At 40.3% G+C, this 21,472-nt stretch overlaps 1 protein-coding gene across 1 annotated transcript in view; it reads left to right on the forward strand.

Annotated features, from left to right (window-relative positions):
- The window catches only part of MALRD1 (MAM and LDL receptor class A domain containing 1), a 450,886-nt gene that overhangs the window by 21,996 nt on the left and 407,418 nt on the right, over nt 1–21,472 (forward strand). The window contains 4 exon segments of the mRNA XM_074946044.1: nt 3,718–3,812; nt 3,893–4,054; nt 10,505–10,598; nt 15,787–15,933. Coding sequence (XP_074802145.1) covers nt 3,718–3,812; nt 3,893–4,054; nt 10,505–10,598; nt 15,787–15,933 — 498 coding nt within the window.

Genomic DNA, 21,472 nt, shown 5'->3' on the forward strand with positions numbered 1-21,472 from the left:
ACCCGAGTCTGACCCACACCCTAATGCCTCTGAACCAGTAGAGGCAACAGAGACTGGTCCTCTGGATCTCAGGCAGATTAGCCCCGGGAGAGGAAATTTTGGATGGGACCAGGCTGAAGACCCAAGGTACGACAACATTAGGAAGGAGGTGACCGAAATAGATGGGGTCCCCATGGAAGGGAAAACCCAGGGACCAGGACCCTACTTCGTAATGAAGAACAATCTCTTATACAGGGTTGCACCAGTACAGGGGCAGAAGGTGCAGCAGATCCTAGTACCTCAAAAACACCAGAATGCTGTATTAAGTCTGGCCCATAGTCATCTTTTTGGGGGGCATTTGGGGGTAGAGAAGACCCTGGCACGGGTCCTGTGACGATTCTTCTGGCCCGGAGTACATGAAGAAGTGCGGAGGCACTGTGCGTCCTGCCCGGAGTGTCAGCTGCACAGTCCCCGTCCCCACTTGAGGGCACCTTTAGTACCCCTTCCCATCATAGAGGTCCCCTTCGAGCGAATAGCCATGGATCTAGTGGGACCCCTGGAGAAGACAGCCCGGGGCCACCAATATATACTGGTCGTTCTGGATTATGCTACGTGCTACCCAGAAGCCGTCCCTCTGCAGAACATGGCCTCTAAAACGATAGCTAAAGAGTTGGTGGGGATCTTTGCCTAAGTGGCGCTACCAAAGGAGATATTAACAGACCAAGGTACCCCATTTATGTCGAAGCTAATGAAGGACCTCTGTACACTGCTCCATATACATACCCTGAGAACTTCAGTCTATCATCCGCAGACCGATGGGCTGGTAGAAAGGTTTAACCGAACCCTCAAGGCAATGATAAGGAAAGTGGTAAGTCGAGACGGGAAGGATTGGGACACCCTACTACCCTACCTTATGTTTGCAATCTGGGAGGTACCTCAGGCTTCAACTCGGTTTTCCCCCTTTGAATTATTATACGGATGCCACCCCCGTGGCATACTAGATATTGCAAAAGAAATCTGGGAAGAGGAACCCAATGCGGGAAGAAGTATAATTGACCATGTGTTGCAGATGCGAGAACGGATAGCCCGGGTCACCCCTATTGTATGGGAACATTTGGAAAAGGCGCAGGAGGCCCAGCGAACCCATTACAATCGCCAGGCAAAAGTCCAACAGTTCCAACCAGGGGATCGGGTGATGGTGTTGGTACCCACGGCAGAAAGCAAGCTTTTGGCCCAATGGCAGGGGCCTTGTGAGGTGGTTGAACCCGTGGGGGAAGTAACCTACAAGGTGCAGCAGCCAGGACGCCAGAAACAAGAACAAATTTATCACATTAACCTCTTAAAGCCTTGGCACCAACGAGAGGCGTGTGTAGTGGCCCAAGAGACCCCGATCCAGGGAAATAATATGCAGGAGCAGATCAGGATATCCACTGATCTGACACCAAACCAGAAGAAGGAGGTAACTGAGATGATCAACCGATACCAGGACGTGTTTTCAACCAAACCGGGCCGGACCACCGAAGCATATCACCACATTATCACAGACCCTGGGGCAAAGGTAACTTTAAGGCCCTATCAGGTCCCAGCTGCAAAAAGGGAGGAGATCAAGGCAGAGGTAAAAAGGATGTTGGAGCTGGGAGTCATCGAAGAGTCCCACAGTCAGTGGTCAAGTCCGATTGTGTTGGTGCCCAAACCCGATGGCACCACTAGGTTTTGTAATGACTTTCGCTGGCTGAATGAGATATCCAAATTCGATGCATACCCCATACCCCGTATCGATGAGTTAGTTGACCGCCTGGGCAATGCCCGATTTTTGATCCCCCTTGATTTAACAAAGGGATACTGGCAGATTTCCCCTTGCCAAAGATGTGAACGAAAAGACAGCATTCTCTACACCAGAGGGTCTGTTTCAATATACTGTTCTTCCTTTTGGACTGCATGGGGCACCTGCCACCTTCCAGCATCTTATGGACAAGCTCCTACGGCCTCATAACAGTTATGCAGTGGCCAAGCTGAGGGCTGCCGTGAAGCTCCAAGGTGAGCAAATCCACCAATAAGCACAAGACCCACCAAGGTAGAGCAGGAACTTTGTCACAATATATAAAGCATATTCCTGAGCACCATTTCCTTAATCATTTTGAATTGTATCAATAAATCTAAGCTGTTCTAACTTTCCCTGGAGTTGAAGCTCTGTGCTCCTGCAGGCTGGGCCAGGCAGGGGAACAGAGCATAAAGATGATGTCTCCTGTGTTGCCAATGGATGCTCCCTGCTGGGCTCAGAAAGTATGGCAGAGGAAGCTACTTGATTCAAATGCAAAGGGGACAAGAGCCTGATGTGGGGGTAGAGGAGACGACACGGCCACTAACGGGAGGCTGTTGGCAAGGAGGAGAGGTAAAATGGGAACTGGGGTAGGGGGGACATTAGGACTGGGAATTCAGGTGGGGGGTATTGGGAACTAGGGAGGGGAGACTAGGACTGGCCGGGCAAGGAGTCTGATCTGGGAATCAGTGTGGGGGGAGGAAGGAGATGTGGTGGGCGGGGAAGGGGGGAGACAGATCTGATGAAAAGCCAGGATGTGGGGAAAAAGCTGGGACTGATTGGATAAAGAGATGGGAACAAGGAGCCGGGGGAGGGAGGGAAGGGAGGGGAGACACTGACATTAGACGAGAAGCCTCTGAAGGGAAACTGGAACTAGGAACCAGTGGGGATGAGGGATGTGAGGGTGAATGGGGGTTGGGTGACTGGAGACCAGAGGAGGGGAGAGAGATTGTGTGAGGAGCCGTGAGGAGGGGAACATGGACTGGCTGGGCAAAGAGGACCGGCTACATGAGAAGAATGGAACTGTGATGAGGAGCCAGGGGAAGAGACAAGACTGATGTGGGGAGAGGTTGAAGGGGATTGGGAAGAAGGGGTCATGCTTGGGGGGCTGACTATGGGGGATGGTCAGAAGAGTCTGAACTCACTAGAGTTCCATCCCTTCCAAAGCCTGGAAAGGAACCCAATATCCCTGAGTCTGTCTCTTCCTCTATTGTCAACAAATATTTGAAAAAAACTACTGACAAAGTTTTCCACCCTCACTAGTGCTGGTCCATAGAATTTCTATTTTTTTCAGTTTGCATTTTTACAAACCTAGAAAATTGTGCACAAAAATAAACCATGCTAAAAGAACATTATTACGGTTGCAAAGTAAAAGTCAAAAGTTAGGTAATGTTGGAATTAAGGTTATCTGTGCAACCTTAATTTGGCCCTGCTGTGCATATGCCTTATGATACAGTCTTTAATTACAACTATTTTTTCCACAGGACTCCTGCCTCATTCTATGGACAAGATGGATTGTGCTCAAAGGGGTGTAGTGAAAATAAATTCATTAATGTTTATGAAGCACTCAGATACTATTGCAATATGCATCATAGAAAAGCCCATGGGGGAGTTATTAATTCTGTCTTCAGAGCAGGGTTTTAGTGTATAGTTAATAAGGCTTGGGCCCTCACATTGAAAAGTGACTAGAATACAAAATATTGAATATCTGATTATTTTTTAACATAGTTTGTAATTTATACCACAAAAAATATCCCAGAAAAAGTCCTCTTATAGATAAATCTCCTCAATGTAATTATTTACCTGTTATTTCCAATCAGTTACTAAATAATGTAATTTTTCTGGTATGTTCTATAGATTTGTTAGAATACCACTGGTTCTTAAACCTTCTATTTTATTCTTGCTCTTTTTAAAAATAGCCTATTTCCTCTTATTGTCCTCTGAAGTGGCCTCATCTCCTGCAACTTTAAGGAGCAGAGTTTTCCTCCCTACTGATAGCAAACACATTTGCCAGGTATTTGGACTGCACCTTCCTTTCATTATATTCTTGTCATTGTGATTTGCTGGAATAATCAGAACTTTTCTTTGTCCTAGATTTCATTTTACTATTGGATTGGTCAAATAAGGGGAATATTGATGGTGGGACTCCAAACACATTCTAATGGTCCTTTTAAAAACATCTGGCAAGAAGCAGGAGGGCTACAAAACCAATGGAGAACAAATGTGATCACAATCAACAGCACTGAAAAATTTGAGGTTTGTAAATTGCTACAATGTATATTTATAATGGGGAGATTAGTATATTGTGTGAAGATAAATATAAAAATTATCTTAGATCTGGAAAATAATGTGAATCAAAGAAAGGATAGATACACATTTTAGTTATTCAAGACCCATATAATTTATTATTGCTTGATCTTATCTTGTGGTGATGTGGAAGCTAAAAACTGAAATCCATTTAAAATGTGCTCAGATTTTATACAGAACAGTCACTCTTATAACATTGTAAATAGGAACTTGTCCATAAAAGTTACTTGTTTCGGAGCTCAGATTAGTTGTTTATTCTTTCATACCCCAAAGAAGTTAACTGTTTTGCTAGACTGGAGCTTTTTTGTTTATTTATTGGCTGTGAACGTCTATAGAGATTTGCTAGGTGATTAAATATTTACAATATTTAGTCTAGCTTTGTGGCTTTGTTACAAGATATATTTATGCAGTGATTTCACTAGTTCTCAACTGCTGTAACCTTCTAAAAGTTTGCTCAATTAGTTTCAACATTTTCCTACGTTAATCTATGCAGACCACTAGCACAGTAAGGAATAGCATCATACCTACAAAATGACATCATACACAATGTATTCTCACTGTTCTGCAGAATACTGTTTTAAAAAATATCAGGGTAATTTTACTCCTAGCATGGTTATCATGAGGATCTGGCTATTATGCTTACCCTTCAGGTAAGGACCATCTGGTTATAAGAGCTCAGTAAGTCTCTGCTTTGTAATACTTCTGACCAAATGCCTCATTGTGCAATATATTGTTACTGTCCATGGCAGTCATAATATCATTTGATGAGGTCTTTGCCCTTAGGCTGAAGAACATTCATCACTTCTTGACTTGTAAAAGTGGCTACTGTCCACTGGGTCCTACATTTTTCAAAGCAGTGTGTGCCTCTCTAATTTACTAAGGCACAACTCCCCAGGGCACATGTGCAGTGCATCTCTGAGTTTTTGGGCTTATCTGATATTATTGGATACCCAACAGTGTGCAACTTCATGCTGGAGATCAAGATCAAGCCTTACATTTGCTTTTCTATCTCCCATCCTTCTTTTTTGAGACTTTAAAAAAAGGGGGGGGCGAGGGGAATTGTTAATTGAATATGGAATCTTTTCTCTGTAATCATAACTGGTTGACTGGTTAGCAAACATTTTAACCTTCTGATAGCTGTTCGGGGGGAGGGGGGGTCATTGTGAAATGAGTTGATAGTCACAGTCCAATTCCTGGAGGACAGGTGTGCACCTTATAGAACAGATCATTACTACTGTTGAAATGTCACTGCTTTTAGGACTCTTATCAGAGTGGCCAAGGATCTGAACAGGCACTGAGACTGAACTGTCAGCAGAGCCAGCAATAGGCATAAGCAGACTAAGAAATTGCTTAGGGTCCCAAGAAATTAAGCCCCCCCATTCACTTTTTATTATAAGAACTTGCCTCTGTTAATATTGTGTGTGTGTGTGTGTGGGGGGGATATTTCTGCTAAGGGCCCCCAATGGGCTAGTTCCGGCACTGAAGTACCCTCTCATCCTTGGAAGTGTTCCCTCCAGTTCCAAGGGGAAGCATATTGTCAGAATCTTGTGTGTGATCTTGCAGTGCACATGTCTTTCTGAACCTGTCCTGTGGATACTTAGATGATCTCAGTCTCCAGGGCTGTCAAGATGGCATTTTTCAAGAGCACTGAACTTCTGCAAAAATGAAAGGTAGAAAAATAACCATTGTGATATAGTCAATCAAAAGCCATATCGGCTTATTGCCAACTATAGGGAGCTCTGATGTATTGAGATCTGCACCACTTTAAGCTGCCCATCACAGAATGAACTCAGCCCATCCTTTGACTAGCAGAGCTCTTTCTTCAGAGTTTTTTCCCCATAGTTACTCTGGGCTGCAAGTCTTACATATTAAATAACATCCATTTTTTTGGGTGAGGCAGAGATTGCTCTGAATAAAAGTGTTGGGATGGTAGATACTGTCCCTGTGATTCAGTTCTGTACTTGTCATTGCTTCTGTATTTGGTGTGTTAGGCTCCATTCTTGCAGTCTGATTGCACAGACAGGAATCTGCCTGCCTAGGAAGACTGTTGACTTCATTGGGATTCAGCATGTGCAGAGGATTCATCCATACAAACCAGAGCTGCCAGTCACAGAAAAAGAGAACGTGTCATAATCTTAGCCATTGTAGTGCCTACAGGCTGGTGGCCACTGGCACTACATGATTAGCTAGCAATAATAGGTCTGGTAGGGAGGTATTCTGATGTGTTCATTGTTATAGTTATGGCAGCAAATGCAACTGCTAAGCTTAACAAAGCATTTCCATTATAATGATTTCCTCGGCCTTTTGGGCTGAATGTTTCCAGGATTGGTCTCATGGAACAGTAAATATTTGTTGCTCAAATTTTGAGGGGAATCAGTTCAGATGTTATTGAGTTAAATGAATTGAGAGGGGGATACAGTTTTTGCCATTTGTGAAGAAGACCTTTATAACATTTTTAAAAAACAAAACAGTAGTGGAAGGTGTGAGGTAAGTATTTAACACTATCATTTTTCTCATGGAGTAGGAAACTCAAGCCAAGTTTGAGAGAGAAAAATACAGAATTGGCAATCTTGAAGTAGAAAGATTTAAAATTGGCATTGAACCTACTCTCTCTGAGGTCAATTGTGTCAAGCCCTTCACTAGTACATTTTCAGTAGTGGTTTTTTTTCCCCTTTCCTCAGTTTTATATTAAGAAATAAGACAAGTTCCTGCATGTCCCAAGCCAGTATCGAACACTGGGCAAATAGCAGAAAAGTTTTGTGTCAGAACAGTGGCAAGAAGGTAAAGGAAAGGAAATATGCAGGAACTGAACATGTACAGAATTCCACAAACTTAAAAATTTGCCCATGCTGCTATTTATAAACCACTGCTGTAATGTTATTTTTCCATTCATGTGCTTTATAATGCAGCAATGTGTTCAAACATATCAGAGTAATATATATCAATCTAAAATAATCCATTCACTGTATGAAAACAGTACATCTTTAAAAGATTCATAGGAATTTGGGACATATTTGACCCCATGGGAACCTTTGGTTATACCAATCATCAAGGCTGTTATTAAAGTACGGTGATGTACAATAACTATTGGTGATCTATTGCTAACCTTTTTTGCCTTGCTAGGCTGCAGGGAGGGGATGCTCTTGTAACATCTTGCACTGTGTTAAAAGTATTCTTCAAAAGGTTCTGTGAAAGGAAGCTTGCAATCAAACTACCCAGGAAGTATACAGAGTACCTCCTTAGACAGCTGAACTCTCAGCAAGGTTTTTCTTCCTTTTTGCAATAGCTTCCTTTCATATGCATATGTTTAATACCTAGAGCTTCTGTTTCCTTTGAAATTATGTTCACTATATCAGAGTCCACTGAGGTTATCTATTTCCCCAGAGAAGGCATCTGTCATGTCTTTAAAAAATAAGGGCCAGATTAACCAGTTCCCATCAGGTATTTTGTGCAACTCCAGCAACACAAAGCATCTGTAAACCCAGCTAGGCCAGATGGTTAAAACAGCTTTATGGCTGCTTAGCCTTGCTGATGCAAAACAGTCAGAGTGTACTAGTGGATATGGCCCAAAAGTCATGAAGTGTCATGTGAGTCAACTGCTCTAGAAAGCACTCAATAGGTGCATTTAAGGGTATTCCCTGGTATGTGAGTGAGCGCACACACACTGTTTTTATGCCCGATATCATCATCTATTATTAATTATTATTATTAGTCACAAAATTATGTGTGGGGGTCTCTAAGGGGGATAGCAGCAGTACAACATTTAATAGTACCCCGTATGGTAGTTCTGTAGAATATGGTTCTGAAACCACCTCTGATTTTGCAAAACCAAAACAAGACATTACTGCTCTAGTATTACCCAAATCACGCAAGTTCAGCCCATCTCTACTCAGATTAGTCAAGGGGGTAAAATCAGGACAGTGGTTTAAATTGTTAAAAAAGTGAGCCTATTGAATAACCAGTCAAATTCAACCACATACATAATACTAATTGTGAAATGGTCAAACATTTGTTTTATTATTTTATTTGTAAATTTTTAAACTAATATGTTTGTTTTATTTTCCAAGTTATGATCCCGAGCTGAATAACATTTTTGGAGGCATAATTAAAACCTTATAATAAATAAATTAAGGGAAAAATGGAATATGTGATTATAATTATATTATACATCATAACTCACCCAAGTTACATCATAACTCACCCAAGCTTTACTTGATATATTTAAACTTCTTTGTACAATATGTGTATACATGAGAGATGGTCATAAATAGAATTTCTGTTCCATGAAAAATTCTCACATTTCAAAGTTTATTTTCATTACAAATCAGAATGAAACATTGCAGTTAAAACATTTTCTGCCTTTTGATAATGTTGAAACATAATATAGTACATAATAATATATATACACACAATATATCAGAATATTTAAATAAAATTGGTCAGTTATCAATTATATAGATTAAAACTATTTCAATATAATTCAAAACAAAATGGAACAATGTTTTGGTATTATCAAAATGAAACATCTTGACATTACTGAAATGAGAAAGTTATTCTCCCATAGAAAATTTTGTCAAGATAGATGTGTTCTTGAGAAATATATAGATTTTGATTAAATGTTTTGTTCTAACAGAAAACTGTTCCATCCGAATGCTTTTTGGCCAGCTCAAATATAAACTCACAAGATGGCACTGTTTCTGAACAACACTGTTATTTCTGAAGAGGCAGCTGCTCCGTGTTTGGCTAGCTGCAGTTTTTCTGTAGCATTAATAAGGGAAAATAGTCACTAGTTATCCTACTTTCCACAGTACTGCAGAGGCTGGGATATACACGACATGGCTAACTCAATGTAGTTTTGGCAAATTCAGCTATATATTCAGCTTTGAACGTGTGCATATTTAGCTTTGTTGTACACAGCTCATTTGGGTACACATGATATAATATTGCCTATGTAGTTCAGATGTAGCCAGAAAAACTGAATGTGATTATAGTTTTGTTATTACAGTAGTTAATGTTGTTTCCCTGGAGCAAGGTAAGGAATAAATATAATGATCATATCTATGGTTCGGCAATGAAATCCTATGTGGTATTACCCCCAAATGTTTTGGAATACAGGTAGCACTCACTGGTGGAGACTATAATAATCTATGGCATAAATTAATTACAAAATATGGGTTTGGGGGCCTAATGTCTTTTCTATTAAGTTGTACAAGCAGTCCATAAAATTGTCTCTGAACTTTAAAACTAATACTGGAAGTTTTGCTGATTTAGTATTATCAATTTAACACTTAATAGTAAGACTAGACTGTGCTTTTAGATATAGCTCTGTAAGGGCAAGGTGTAGCATCACCACACCATAAGGAGCCCAGGGAACTGTGATTCAGTGTTGGAGTTCCTTCCTTATCACCACTCCCACCTTGTTCCCATGGGGGAAAATAATCTTCTGTTGCCTCTTGCCCACAGTAAATTACTTCTTTTCCTACACCATAATCTCAATTCAGCTGCAGTGGCCCCTTCATGGTGGGGAGGCAGCAACGCCTAGGTTCTACCCATTTCTTACCTCTCTCCAGCCACTCCCTGCTGACCTCTCTGGTGAAGGAGTACTGGATATGTAGCCCTACTCTCCCCACTTGGCCTGAGGTCAGGCTGAGGGAAGGCTGTACAGGGGAAGTGTGCTTGTGTGGTCTTATTCCCCTTATGTTCCTGGGTGGCCATATAGGCTGGATTACAATCTAGCCCTAAATCACTAACAGAAATGCAAGACATCTGTGCATAGCTCCAATGGTACAGTATCATTGATGGGAAAATATCTCCTTTGAGGTGTTAGTGATTAACATCTGATAACTTTTGGGCCCTTCCATTGACAAAAGTTTACAGGCTGGAATGGCATTAGTTGTCCTGCCACTGCTCCAGATCTCTGCCTGGTAAACTCCGAAAATGGGAAAAAAGCACACTTGCTATCCCCAGGCCCTGGTGGAAGGAGGGACTTGATAATCCCATACGTTTTTTTCTATCTTTTAACCACTATGATCCTAATTGACTTAGTTCCTCTGAAAGGAATACATTTTATTGTGGTCTGCATGGGCCTTTTGGTTAAAGTCAATTTAGCTTTTGACCTGAAAGCATGATTAGGGTGTATATCCATGGCGACAAAAACCACAGTAGTGATCAAAATCCAGGCTGTTAATCCACTAAGATAATTTTTTTTGCATGACCTGGGCTTCTTTATTTCCAGTAGAAACTCTACAGTATATACTCTTGTGTGATTAGACTGTTAGTTCACATAATGTAACAACTTCAGGGATTCTGCAGAATACAGGTATCCTTTTTTCCCCTTTTTATGTATGTGAGACAACATGAATAGCATTTCCTCCTAACTTGCTACTAAACATCATGCAGGTTGTCATTCAAGGGACACTTGAGGCCTGGGGACCAGATGGCACCATTGCTATTGATGATATTTCTTTCAGTGGAGGATGTTTTCCAGCATTCGGTAAGAATCCTTTAACCACAAAAATAATTCTTTCCCCCTTAAGCCAAAAGAGAAAACGCAAAGTGGCCATTTTGTACTCAAAAGATTTCTCAACTACTTAATCATTTTCATGTGGCTTATATTTTATTCCTCCAAACTATCTGCTGTCAGATTTCATAAACACAACTACAAAGAAGGACAATAAATACTTTTAACAAATCTGGTATATTATAAATGCCTCAGGAACTTTCTGCAGAAATACCACCACAAAATCTTCAATGGGCAGGAAAGACGTACTGTTCTTTGCCTGAGAATTCATGTTTTCATCCAGCTGAGGGAAAGCTGTGGAGCTGACCTTTAAAAAAAAACCTCAAACAACCAACCTTTTAAGGATTTAAGGCACTGATTCTCATCTGCTCTGTGGATACTTTGCACTACTCTGCTGCCTCTAAGCAGCCATTAAGTCAATGTAGCTAGCCATTGGGGAGATCATCCAAGCATAATGGCATTCTCTGGTGGTGTAGAGCCTGTGGAATGTTTCCTATGCCAGTCCCCTTTCTGTAGACAGAAAGACAGAGTTTGTCCAGGAGAAAAGGGACATGACTGGGGCTTGTCTGCACTTCCAGAGGTCCCTGACTATAATAATAACCTTTTTGGACCACTGGCTAGTCTGATTTACAGCAGGAGATTGTACTGGCACACTGATGATCCAAAATTGCAGGAGTGCAAAGGTGACTTAAAATCAGCTTCGCATCTTCCCACTCCTGAGTTGTGCTGAAAGCTGCTTGGCCTGAGAATCTGAGTCTCTTTGAGTTTACTTTACCATGCTGGTATATGTTTGCGATGCTCCCAATAGTGGCACAAGAGTGTGAGTACAAATCTCAGGGCAGACTGTTGAAAAACCAGGACACAAACCCCAAACTGGTTTTGAGTTCTAAGCTTAGATTCCAGCAACCAACTTCACCAAGTGCAAACTCATCGGGCACATTAACAGCCTTTAACAGAGTCACAGACAGTCCCCTTGGATACTCTGGTCTGTCTTGAGTGTATCTCTGTGATAGATGGCCTGTATACCAAGAATCACAGCAATATTGAGGTTACTCCTACTCCCAAAAGACCAGTCACTTACCCCAAGTCAGTTGTGCCTTAGATCTCACATCAAGGCCAACACTTATAAGCCAATCCTATAATACACTATATGAAGATTTATTAAATAGGAAAAGGAAATCTAAAAGTTATTTACAAGGTTAAAGCAAGTGGATATAGACACACAAATTAGTTACTTAGGTTTTAAAAGGCAATAGAGGCTTCTATAATCAGCAAGCTGTATTTGTCCTTCACGGTTAACTCAGGTTAAGTATCTGGGGATCTCTTGCTTATGCCTACGAAACTCCTTACCCCGCCCTCTGAGATCCAGCAACATAGAGAGCAGCAACATGGGGAGGAGAGCAGAACTAAGAGTCTTTAGCCCTTTTGTTGATGATTCCTCAGTCCAGATGCAGGGAGTTTCCAGTTGTAAGATCCAACCATAATCTGTTGGGTATCAATGGGTCTCTTCTTGCAGGAGCGGCATAACACTTTCTGTAGAAGAACAGCTCTTCTCACTATTTAATGTCCCTCTCCAGTATGGAGATTCATGGTCACAGAGGCTCACATTGCGCCCACTCAAATATTACATTACAGGCGTCATACAGATATGACAAGTAAGATTAATACGTAGAGCAGCTCGCAAGCATTTGATAGAGTCCAAACACTGAACACTTTCTTATAATTCTAGTACCTAGCTTATCAATATGAACCCACAAGCGAGACAGATAGTTTCCAGCTGTGTATTGTCAGTGTTTAGTTGAGACATGGCGACCTTGGCATAAGCTGGTGTCTGGTCTGCCAGCATCACAATGTTATCTTCTGGAATGAAGAATTTATGTTTCAGGTATATTTAGCTTTTGCAAACAGTTTTGTGCACTGGAATCCAAAATAGGAGGCTCCCCTGAGAAGGCAATGAGAACTGACATCTAAAGTAGATATCCAATCTGATTAATATTTTAAAATGCTGAACATCTGTAGATGATGTTACCTTCATCCTGAGAGTCAAATACAAATCTTTGGGACCCTAATAATTCAAGGCTAGATTAATATTTATTTCACAGGACACATCTCTATTTAAATAGGAAAATTAAATTTCAGGTAAAGAAACTTGCTGTGTTATAAGCATTTCTATGCCTCAGATGTCCTGCATTTGGGAAAGGTAGAAGCAAAGTGGGATGCCAGGTGTAGTTATTTACATGCCAGTACCCACTAGTAACTGTTACCCAGCAGGGCTGCAGAGGAGTGCTGGGAACCAAATTACAGGCTTTGGACCTACTTGCCCTATGAACTGCCGCTCTTCTGCAGTATGCTTTTTAGAAGACCAAATTTAAAACAGGGAGTCAGTGAAACTCTCAATGCAGAAATGTGATTTTTCTCTCTCTGTCCCTTCCTTGGAGGATTACTGCAGCTGAGATGGGAGAATGGGACAGATGTAGAGAAAAAAAATGATAATTTGTCATTGTGGCCAATGAGCCAGTATGTCCTTGCTTCACTAACTGATTTCTCAAATAGCATGTGTATCTCTCTCTCTAAATCTACTGGCTTTATTTGTAAGCAGAGCTCTTTTAAAGCAAAAAATCCCCCCCCCCCTTTGAATCAATATATATCTTTAATTATAAGTTTTAAACTTATTTTACTTATATACAAAGCATAACATAGCAACTGATCCGTTGCAGCAGTACAAAGCTCATCAAATGAGCTCAGCCTGGATCCATTTCTTGTCACATCCAAATTTAGAGACACATGATAGGTAAGAAGTCAACTTCCCGAGATGAAATCTCAGGTGTCAAAGAGCAAAGAGTCAGAATTCCAGCTTCAGGAAAGAGGGTTTTAATGCAGAACATTTCAAATAGAAGGCCAGATTCATGACCAGCTGAAATGTAAACTCTTTATTGTGCTGGTCTTTGTGAAATGGCTGGGTAAGAGGGCTCTAAAGGGAGACTAGTTCTGATTTCATGAAATTTGTGGTGAAACTTGCATTTCTCCAGAAACCCTACCTGTCACAATACCCTAGGTACCAGCCATTCTGCAAATGGAGCTACATTTGTGTTCACTAATATAAAACTAAGCTTTTGGGATCATGAATAAATTAGCTTATTGAGAGCATGTTCATTTTTTAAAGAATATTTTTTGGTCCAGACTCTGCCTGTCCACTGAAAACAGACATGGTTTCTCCCCAAAACAGGGCACATAAAAACGCTACAAATAATTGATAAATATATATCCATGTTATAGCTCTGAATGGGCTGAAAAAGACACACACACACACACCCCCTTCTCCTGCTTCTGTCATCAACGCCTTTGCTCCCTCATTGTGCCACTCCTCCTTCCTCTACTGTACAAGGAACTGCCTTCTGCTACCACCTTGTCTACTCAGCGCTCCCCCAGCAATCCTCTCCACAACTCTCCTCTACCTCCCACTGATTTCCACTTGTATGTAGCCCCCTCCTCCTGAAGTTAAAAAGATCCAGGAATTAAAATGAATGGAGAGTTTTATCCAACTTCATAACAAAAATATTTTCTACTGAGACCGACATTAGTAGAAAAATATATTAGACCAGATATACTTAAATATAAACATCTCAAAACCCAGTTAAAGTCTTCATTCTTTTATTAGAGCTGGATAATCCAAAGTATTTCTAAACACTGATTTATGTAAGTAGGGTTAGATCCTATAGTCCTCTTGTAATTTTTTTCCCCACTGATGTCATCATTAAGCAATGATTGCTGAAATGTCAAACTGCACTTCACTATTCTGAGGCTTGTACATGTCTGCCATTCAGCAAAATTGTAGAAGTAATATATTACATGAAAGCTGACTTTGGTTGACTTGATATCAACAGGGTGACGGCTCTACATTTAAAATCCTTTGAAGTTTGTACTTTGCAGTTAAATTATATACTGTCATTTCAGCTTTTCTATGTGTAATAAAAATGGCAAATTAGGCCCTAATCCATTCATTGTAGTAAAGTTAAGCATGAGCATAAGCAAGCCCTTCAAGAGATCATTTAAATTGACTAAATTTGGCTGATGCTTAATTACATAGCTCAAAAAAGCCACAGATTTACAGCTATTATATAAACACATGTAAACTACACAGAATGACTTTTAATTGTTAAATAGTAAATGTTAGAGAGCTATTTTAAAAAATCTCCTATAATAGCATATCTAGTGGAGCTTGCATTTCAAAGGTTTTCTATATACATCAAAGTGTCTATACTCCTATTGCAGAAAAAAATAGATAGATACTGACATGCATTTTCAAGCATCTTCATTCTAATCTTGCCACAAGAAAAGTAAACAGTGAATTTCTGAAAGTCAATGTTCCCAAAGAGGGAGAAGAAGAGACTATTTTTTGTTTTGACAAAGTTGCATGTTTTTAAGTTCGCTAAATTTCTGCAAAGCTGGAGCAATGTTATGAAATATTGAATTTTTACAAAAAGATCTTAGATTAATTTTTTCTCTGTCTGAAGACTTGCAAATAAGTCAGAGTTGAGAGTTTTGAGAGAACTTTAGGAAGTTGTGGTAATGTCCCCAAAAACTATAGGACAGGCCCAATTATTCTACTAATTGGAACTACTTACATAAAGAGGTACTACCGTACGTAAAGGTTGTACAAGTGAACCTCTGGGCTGGAGCCAGAAGACCCCAGGCTCTAATTCAATCTCTGCCACAGAATGCCTTTAATAACTAGAGTTGGGCGGAAAATGGTTTTCCCCTCTGGCAAGAATTAAAATTTTGAAAGGTTTTCCTGTCCCAACAAAAAGTCTAAAACTTCAAAAATTTTAAAAACCAAAAAAATCAGAAAAAAGAATTAGATCAGGTCAATCAAAACATTGTATTTTCTAATGTTCATGTTCTAATTTTTTATGTTTATTATAAATTAACGTAATTCTTCACTCTGGAAGAATTATCCATCATTAGGCAGTGACTTTTTGAAGTGGTATCACTAAAGATGGCAGCCTAGAATACCCGATAAACCCACTGGTAGGCTGGTTACTTGTGAGGTAACCAGAGGCAGACGGACTATCAAGTAGTTTAATGAACATTAATTTCTAAAGGGAAATATTCTCATAAATAATGACTTCAGAGGTAACCGAATGATTGCTTTCCCATTTAGAGCAGCACGTTTGCAGTTTTGAGCTTGACATGTGTGACTGGAATTCAGATTCATCATTTGAACACGTTTCCTGGGTGCGCACAAAAGCAGGAAATAATCTTGCCTCAAAATCAGCCCCCCTGAAAGATCAAAGCAATGATACTGGAGGTAAGAATATTAAATAAATACATGGTTATTAGCTGTCATTAGACTGTGGTAATTTATAGGACAAGTCAGAGGGAAACATTGTGGAAATAGAATTAAAAGTCATCACATGCTTTATTTTATACTTGAACTAGCCTTTATTTTGGAATATTCAGTATGAGTAACAAGATCTATGCATTTAGTATGAGAACATCAAGAGCTTTCATCTAAGTTTTCAAACGAGCTGATCTTTGATAAATCAAACCTTACTCTAATATTTTTTGTCCTACCTGTGGGCGGGGGATTACATCATGATTCTATAGCAAATTAAATCCTTCCCAAGTCCTTTTTGTCACAGCAGTGTTATTTGTAAGGTGCTGTTAAAGGGCTTATTCCTTCACCCTCTCACTTCCCTGGTCCTTCTTGCATGAACAGAGAGCAACAATACCTGATGTCCGAAGGTGCAAACAATTCAATGTTTATTGGGGTGAACTTCCCGCAAGCAATGATTCCAATTTCCTTCCTTAGTGTCCCCCTTCTCAGCTCTGATGCCACAGAGCCTTGCCTGTGTCCGTTTCCGTTCCCCCCCCCTTCGTGAAACATGATTCCAATTCCCACACCCCCATTCCCTGTTCCCATTCGCCTCCTTACTTCCTGATTGACTGCAGACTATATAGTAAAACTTGGGTTCTGCTTAGCTATACCTTAACCAATCATTTTACTGAAATTTAACTAACCAATTCTAACAGATTGATCTAACCAATTATATCCCACCACCTTAATTGGTTTACACCCAACAAAATTAGTTATACAGCAGACAGAAACCATTAGAGAACCAGACAGAGATTATACAGACAAACAATAGGGAGGTGGAGACTACAGTGACAGAACAACACAGAAATGAGGATTTCGCACCCCAGCTTTTGATAAGTGAGTTCTTGCCAGACAGGGTGCTATCATACTAAGTTTTCTTTAACCATCTTTATCTGGTGGTGATAGGCACTATCAGGACAGGATTGTATTCCTAACAGTCCAATAGTACCTTATTTCAGTGTGACTGGTCTGGACCACTTCCCAGCTTATGGCTGCCTCTGCTGCTTAGCCAAAGGCCTTAGCCTAAGAACAGGGCCTCATACTGCCACAGTAAGAGAAGGCCTACAAACAGGCAGATTGATTTTGATTCTTGTTTTGTACCTCCATAACTTACTAAGTGATAAACATATACCTAAATTCAGAAAGTAAAGGCCTTTACAGACAGGCCTGAATATCTATATCCTAACAGGTGCTGCTCTGTATTAGCCTCCAATGCATTCCAAGGTTTCGCTTTACACCTTTAATTGGACCACCCAAAGACAAAACAAATCTGTATAATTAATAATTATAAATGTGAGCCTCTTTCCAGATGGTGGTAGCTTTCTGGAGGCATGTGAAGGGGACCACTCACTTCCAAGGCCACCTAGTAGTCAGGCTGGAGTGGGCAGGTTGTCTTCCTCCCGGACATTCCCCTTTCTCTCTATAGCTCTGCTTTGTGGTGGTCTGTCCTTTTAGTGACTCAGCCCTCTGGCCGAGTCACTCGTTCAAGTCCACCCCTTTTGGGTTACACATAAAGAGTCCAATAATGTGGAAGTCTTCACAAGTCAGCAAGGGCCTCAGGGCTTCTTGGGATCAGGATCATTGTACCAACTAGGTTCCCCACTGTCATTGTCCCCTCTTTAAAGGTTGGTAAATAAGCCCTGGCCCAGTCTCTCCACGGGGCTCTGATCCAGGGCCCAATGGTAGACAGCTAAGCCCTGCACCTTGGAGTGCTATGCAGCTGCCTCTCTGGATCACCCCCTCCCCGTTCCCACAGGATAAAGTAAAGAACTGAACACAAAAATACATTTCTGACCTTCGAAAGTCACCCTCCTTTGCAGGCTTGTTCAGGTCAGCATCACCAAGCCTGAGGCAGCAAGAGCTCCTGTGGTGTTCCCAGCTCCCAAGAACTCAGAGTATCAGTCAGCTACTTCCCCTGCCTCCCTGCCACTGAGGTATTCTGTTTCCCATTTTAAAACTCCAGCTTGTGAAAGCTTTCCTGGTGCAGTGGGACGAGGCGGCCTGGGCCCAGAGCAACTCCTTATCCTCTTTTTCTCCAGTGTGGGGCTTGTATACCCCATCACAAGGTGTTACAACCTGAGTAAATTTGCCTAATCACCCCACCCTCCACAACTGTTCTTAGTACTTGGAGGGCTATGGTCCCCCTTCTGCACGGACTTACATGAAATCCGTGGCCCGCAATGATACATACACTTAATTCAATAAAGTGAATCCTGGATATTGCAGGAAATTGCCCTATCTGTCACAATTTCCATAATTGTCAGAAGCTGGGAATGAGCAACAGGGAATGGATCACTTGATGATTACCTGTTCATTTCCTCTGGGGCGCCTGGCATTGGCCACTGTTGGAAGACAGGATACTGGGCGAAATGGACCCTTCGTCTGACCTAGTATGGCTGTTCTTATGTTCTTAATAAAAATGCAGCTTTAGTTATTATAGTCCTGGCATTCAAAACTGCTACACTTGTTAATACAATATTTTGACAAAGACTTTTGAAAGCATAAGAAAACATCAAAAATGCCATGGAATGGACTTCCAGGCTCATTTTGTTCTTGTCTTTTCTGTTAGGACTATCGCCAATGTTTCTATGTAGCACTAGTTGCAATGGTAACTTTTTAAGTCTATAGTCTATTGATTGCTGTTTGAAGTTTGCTGAGCCCAGAGATGCAAAGTACTTCTTGCAAAATGTCATAGTAGTTGACATAGATGCTTTAAAAAAATAACATCTGGGTTATAGACAATTATATTTATAAAGAAAGAATTGCCTATAGGATTTGAAGCATCCTCGTTTCCTGGTATTCTTAAATTTAATAAAACCTTTTCGGACTTTGGCTGCCTTTTTATTATTTTCAACTCTGTATCCGAAAGTACTTTATAACAATGAATAAGATGTCGATAGTAAGTATTTTCCTTGTAGGCAAACGTGGTTGCTATATGCACTTATTAATAGTACATATTTCTGGACATTAAAATATGTTATAGGGCAGAGGGAATGCTGCCTAGGAAACCAAGGTGATTCCTCCATTCTTTTGAATTATTCTGGGACCTTTAATTTCCGCCTGGACAGTTAGCAAAGAAGGGACTTCAATTCAACACCTCACATGAAGGACATTGCCTCAGTCGGTGACACACACTAACTTATTAGTGGAGTATTATGTCAGTAATGGCTATGAGCCTTCATGTGTGCCAATGCAGGCAATCATTTTTCTCTAGGTGCTGAACACCCTAACTGCCCTTTTTATCTGCTGGAATGGCTATTGGGTACGTGACTGGGTCAAATTTAATTCCTTAATTAATCTGTATTGGAAATGAACATGTTTTTAAATGCCTGTCATTCAGGTATGTGGGTATCATTAATTGGGTAAATAGACACAAGTAATTGAGTAGGCTGAATATATTCTTCATAAACAGTGGGTTGGGGCTGCTCTAAGCACTTTATATTGTAAAGGAGAAACAACACATAAACACATGAGAGAAAAGGCACAGCAATACACAGAAATGAATTCTTCAGAAATGTTGGAAGGCATCCAGCAATTCTGAACTAGTTCAGCTCCTCGCTGCTTGATGCACAATTTTTCAGCATTTCTTTTCTTGCTAATTATTCAAGTTATAAAGAGAGAGCAGAGGTCATCTTAATGACTAAAACTCTAAAAACCAGAGCTACGGTGTAATGAAACCTCAAAAATGTATTGTAGGAAGGTTCAAACTTGCAAATCAAGCTTGACTAAGCTTTAGCTTGTGATTTTGATCAAAGCTTCCACTACCATAAATAGGAAGGGGTCAGAAACTAAATTACGGAGTCCAGGTCTAGACAATTATATTTATAAAGAAAGAATTGACTATAGGATTTGAGTAATCCTCCTTTCCTGGTATTCTTAAATTTAATAAAATATTTTCGGACCTTGGCTGACTTTTTATTTTTTTTTTGTCTGTGTTGCTTCATTCCCCCACTTGTTATGTTACTTTATTTCTCCTAGTTTTTCTAAAGTTAGAAGTTCTTTCAGAGTTTTCCCCCCTCCTTTAACCTTATCGCTTCTATCCTTACTGTATTTTTATTCATTACCAGATATTTTTCTTTTTTCAGTCTCTAAGCCTACACCATGCTGCATGTGGCTCCCACAGTTCTTTCTTCCTAAAAAAAATCAAAACAGATTCTACACCTTGGTTTAACATAAACAAATAAAAAACCTCAAGAGTAACTACTGATGCAAATCCAATCAGGTGTATGTTGTGAAAATGGCCAAAATCATTAAAATGTATGTTGTTTTACCCGGATTTTTTCTTAAATTATTTCAGCAGTGGGAGGAGAGTTTTCAGCAGACAGAATTTCCAAAGCTGCTTCTTGCTACTTCCTCATAATCTTGTAGGTCAAGGACTCTTTAAATTTAGTTCAGAAGGGCATTTATTTGAACTCCTTTCAGTGTTTATTATCTCCTTTTTGCTGTGAATGTAGTGGCCTTATACTGTACATCTGTCCTCTTACAGTAAAGTTTAAAATGTGTTTTAACACACTTTTCTCCAATTTCCTAACAAAGCTTTGTTAGTTGAGTGGTAGGAATACTCAAATCTGTCTAGTCCTATCCAGATAGTGTTTCCATCGGTACTTGTTTGTCATGTACCCATGCAACCAAATCAAAATTCTAAAATAAGAACCAATCCCTTTCCTGTGTTGTACTGATAAGCAGGGAGAAGAGAGCTGGGCCAGTTTTCCTCCAGTGCACTGTCTAGTAGTATGACTGGAGTCCTCAAGTGACCACTTAGAGTAGGATCCAGATTTTTGTCCTTGTTGGCATACCACAGTCCTAGGTGACGTGATCTCTTGGCGTTAACCATGCTCAGACCCTAGAGGGTGGGCTGAAATGTGTATCATACCCTTCCCTCTCACCTCTGTTGAAATGATCAGTAAAATGTAACTGGGAATGCATTCCCCGTAGCTGCTTAGTGTGGCAGACCTGAGTTCAAATCCTTGCTCCACATCAGGCAGAGGCAGGGACTGAACCTGAGTCTCCACATCCCACGTGAATGCTCTAATCACAGGTCTAACAGTTATAAGGGAGGCACCCGCCAACCCCTGTTTGTTTGTTTTTTAATCTAGCCTTTCATTTGCTTTGCTTTTATGTTAAAAAAGTTCCTGACAACAAAACAAATTAGTTCATTTCAGATTCAAGAAGATATTTTGTTGAACCTGAAATGAAACCTTTCTTGACTTTTTCGATTTACAAAACAGTTTTCGCAATTTTCCAGTTGAGATTGTTGAACCATTTTTTTGAAAGGGCCAGTAAATGGAAAAATCAGTTATTTGCCCAGCTCCAGATGTAATGTTACCAGCTGTAGGATTCTGAGTTCAGTTGAAGAATGGGCACAAGAAATTCTACCGCTAATTTATGGCTGATCTCATTGTGCAATAGTCATAAAAATATAGATGCTTTCTGAATCTGTATAGACTAGCACACTGTATTTTTTTGTAAT

This window comes from Natator depressus, chromosome 2 (genome assembly GCF_965152275.1).
Source record: "Natator depressus isolate rNatDep1 chromosome 2, rNatDep2.hap1, whole genome shotgun sequence".
NCBI lineage: Eukaryota > Metazoa > Chordata > Testudines > Cheloniidae > Natator > Natator depressus.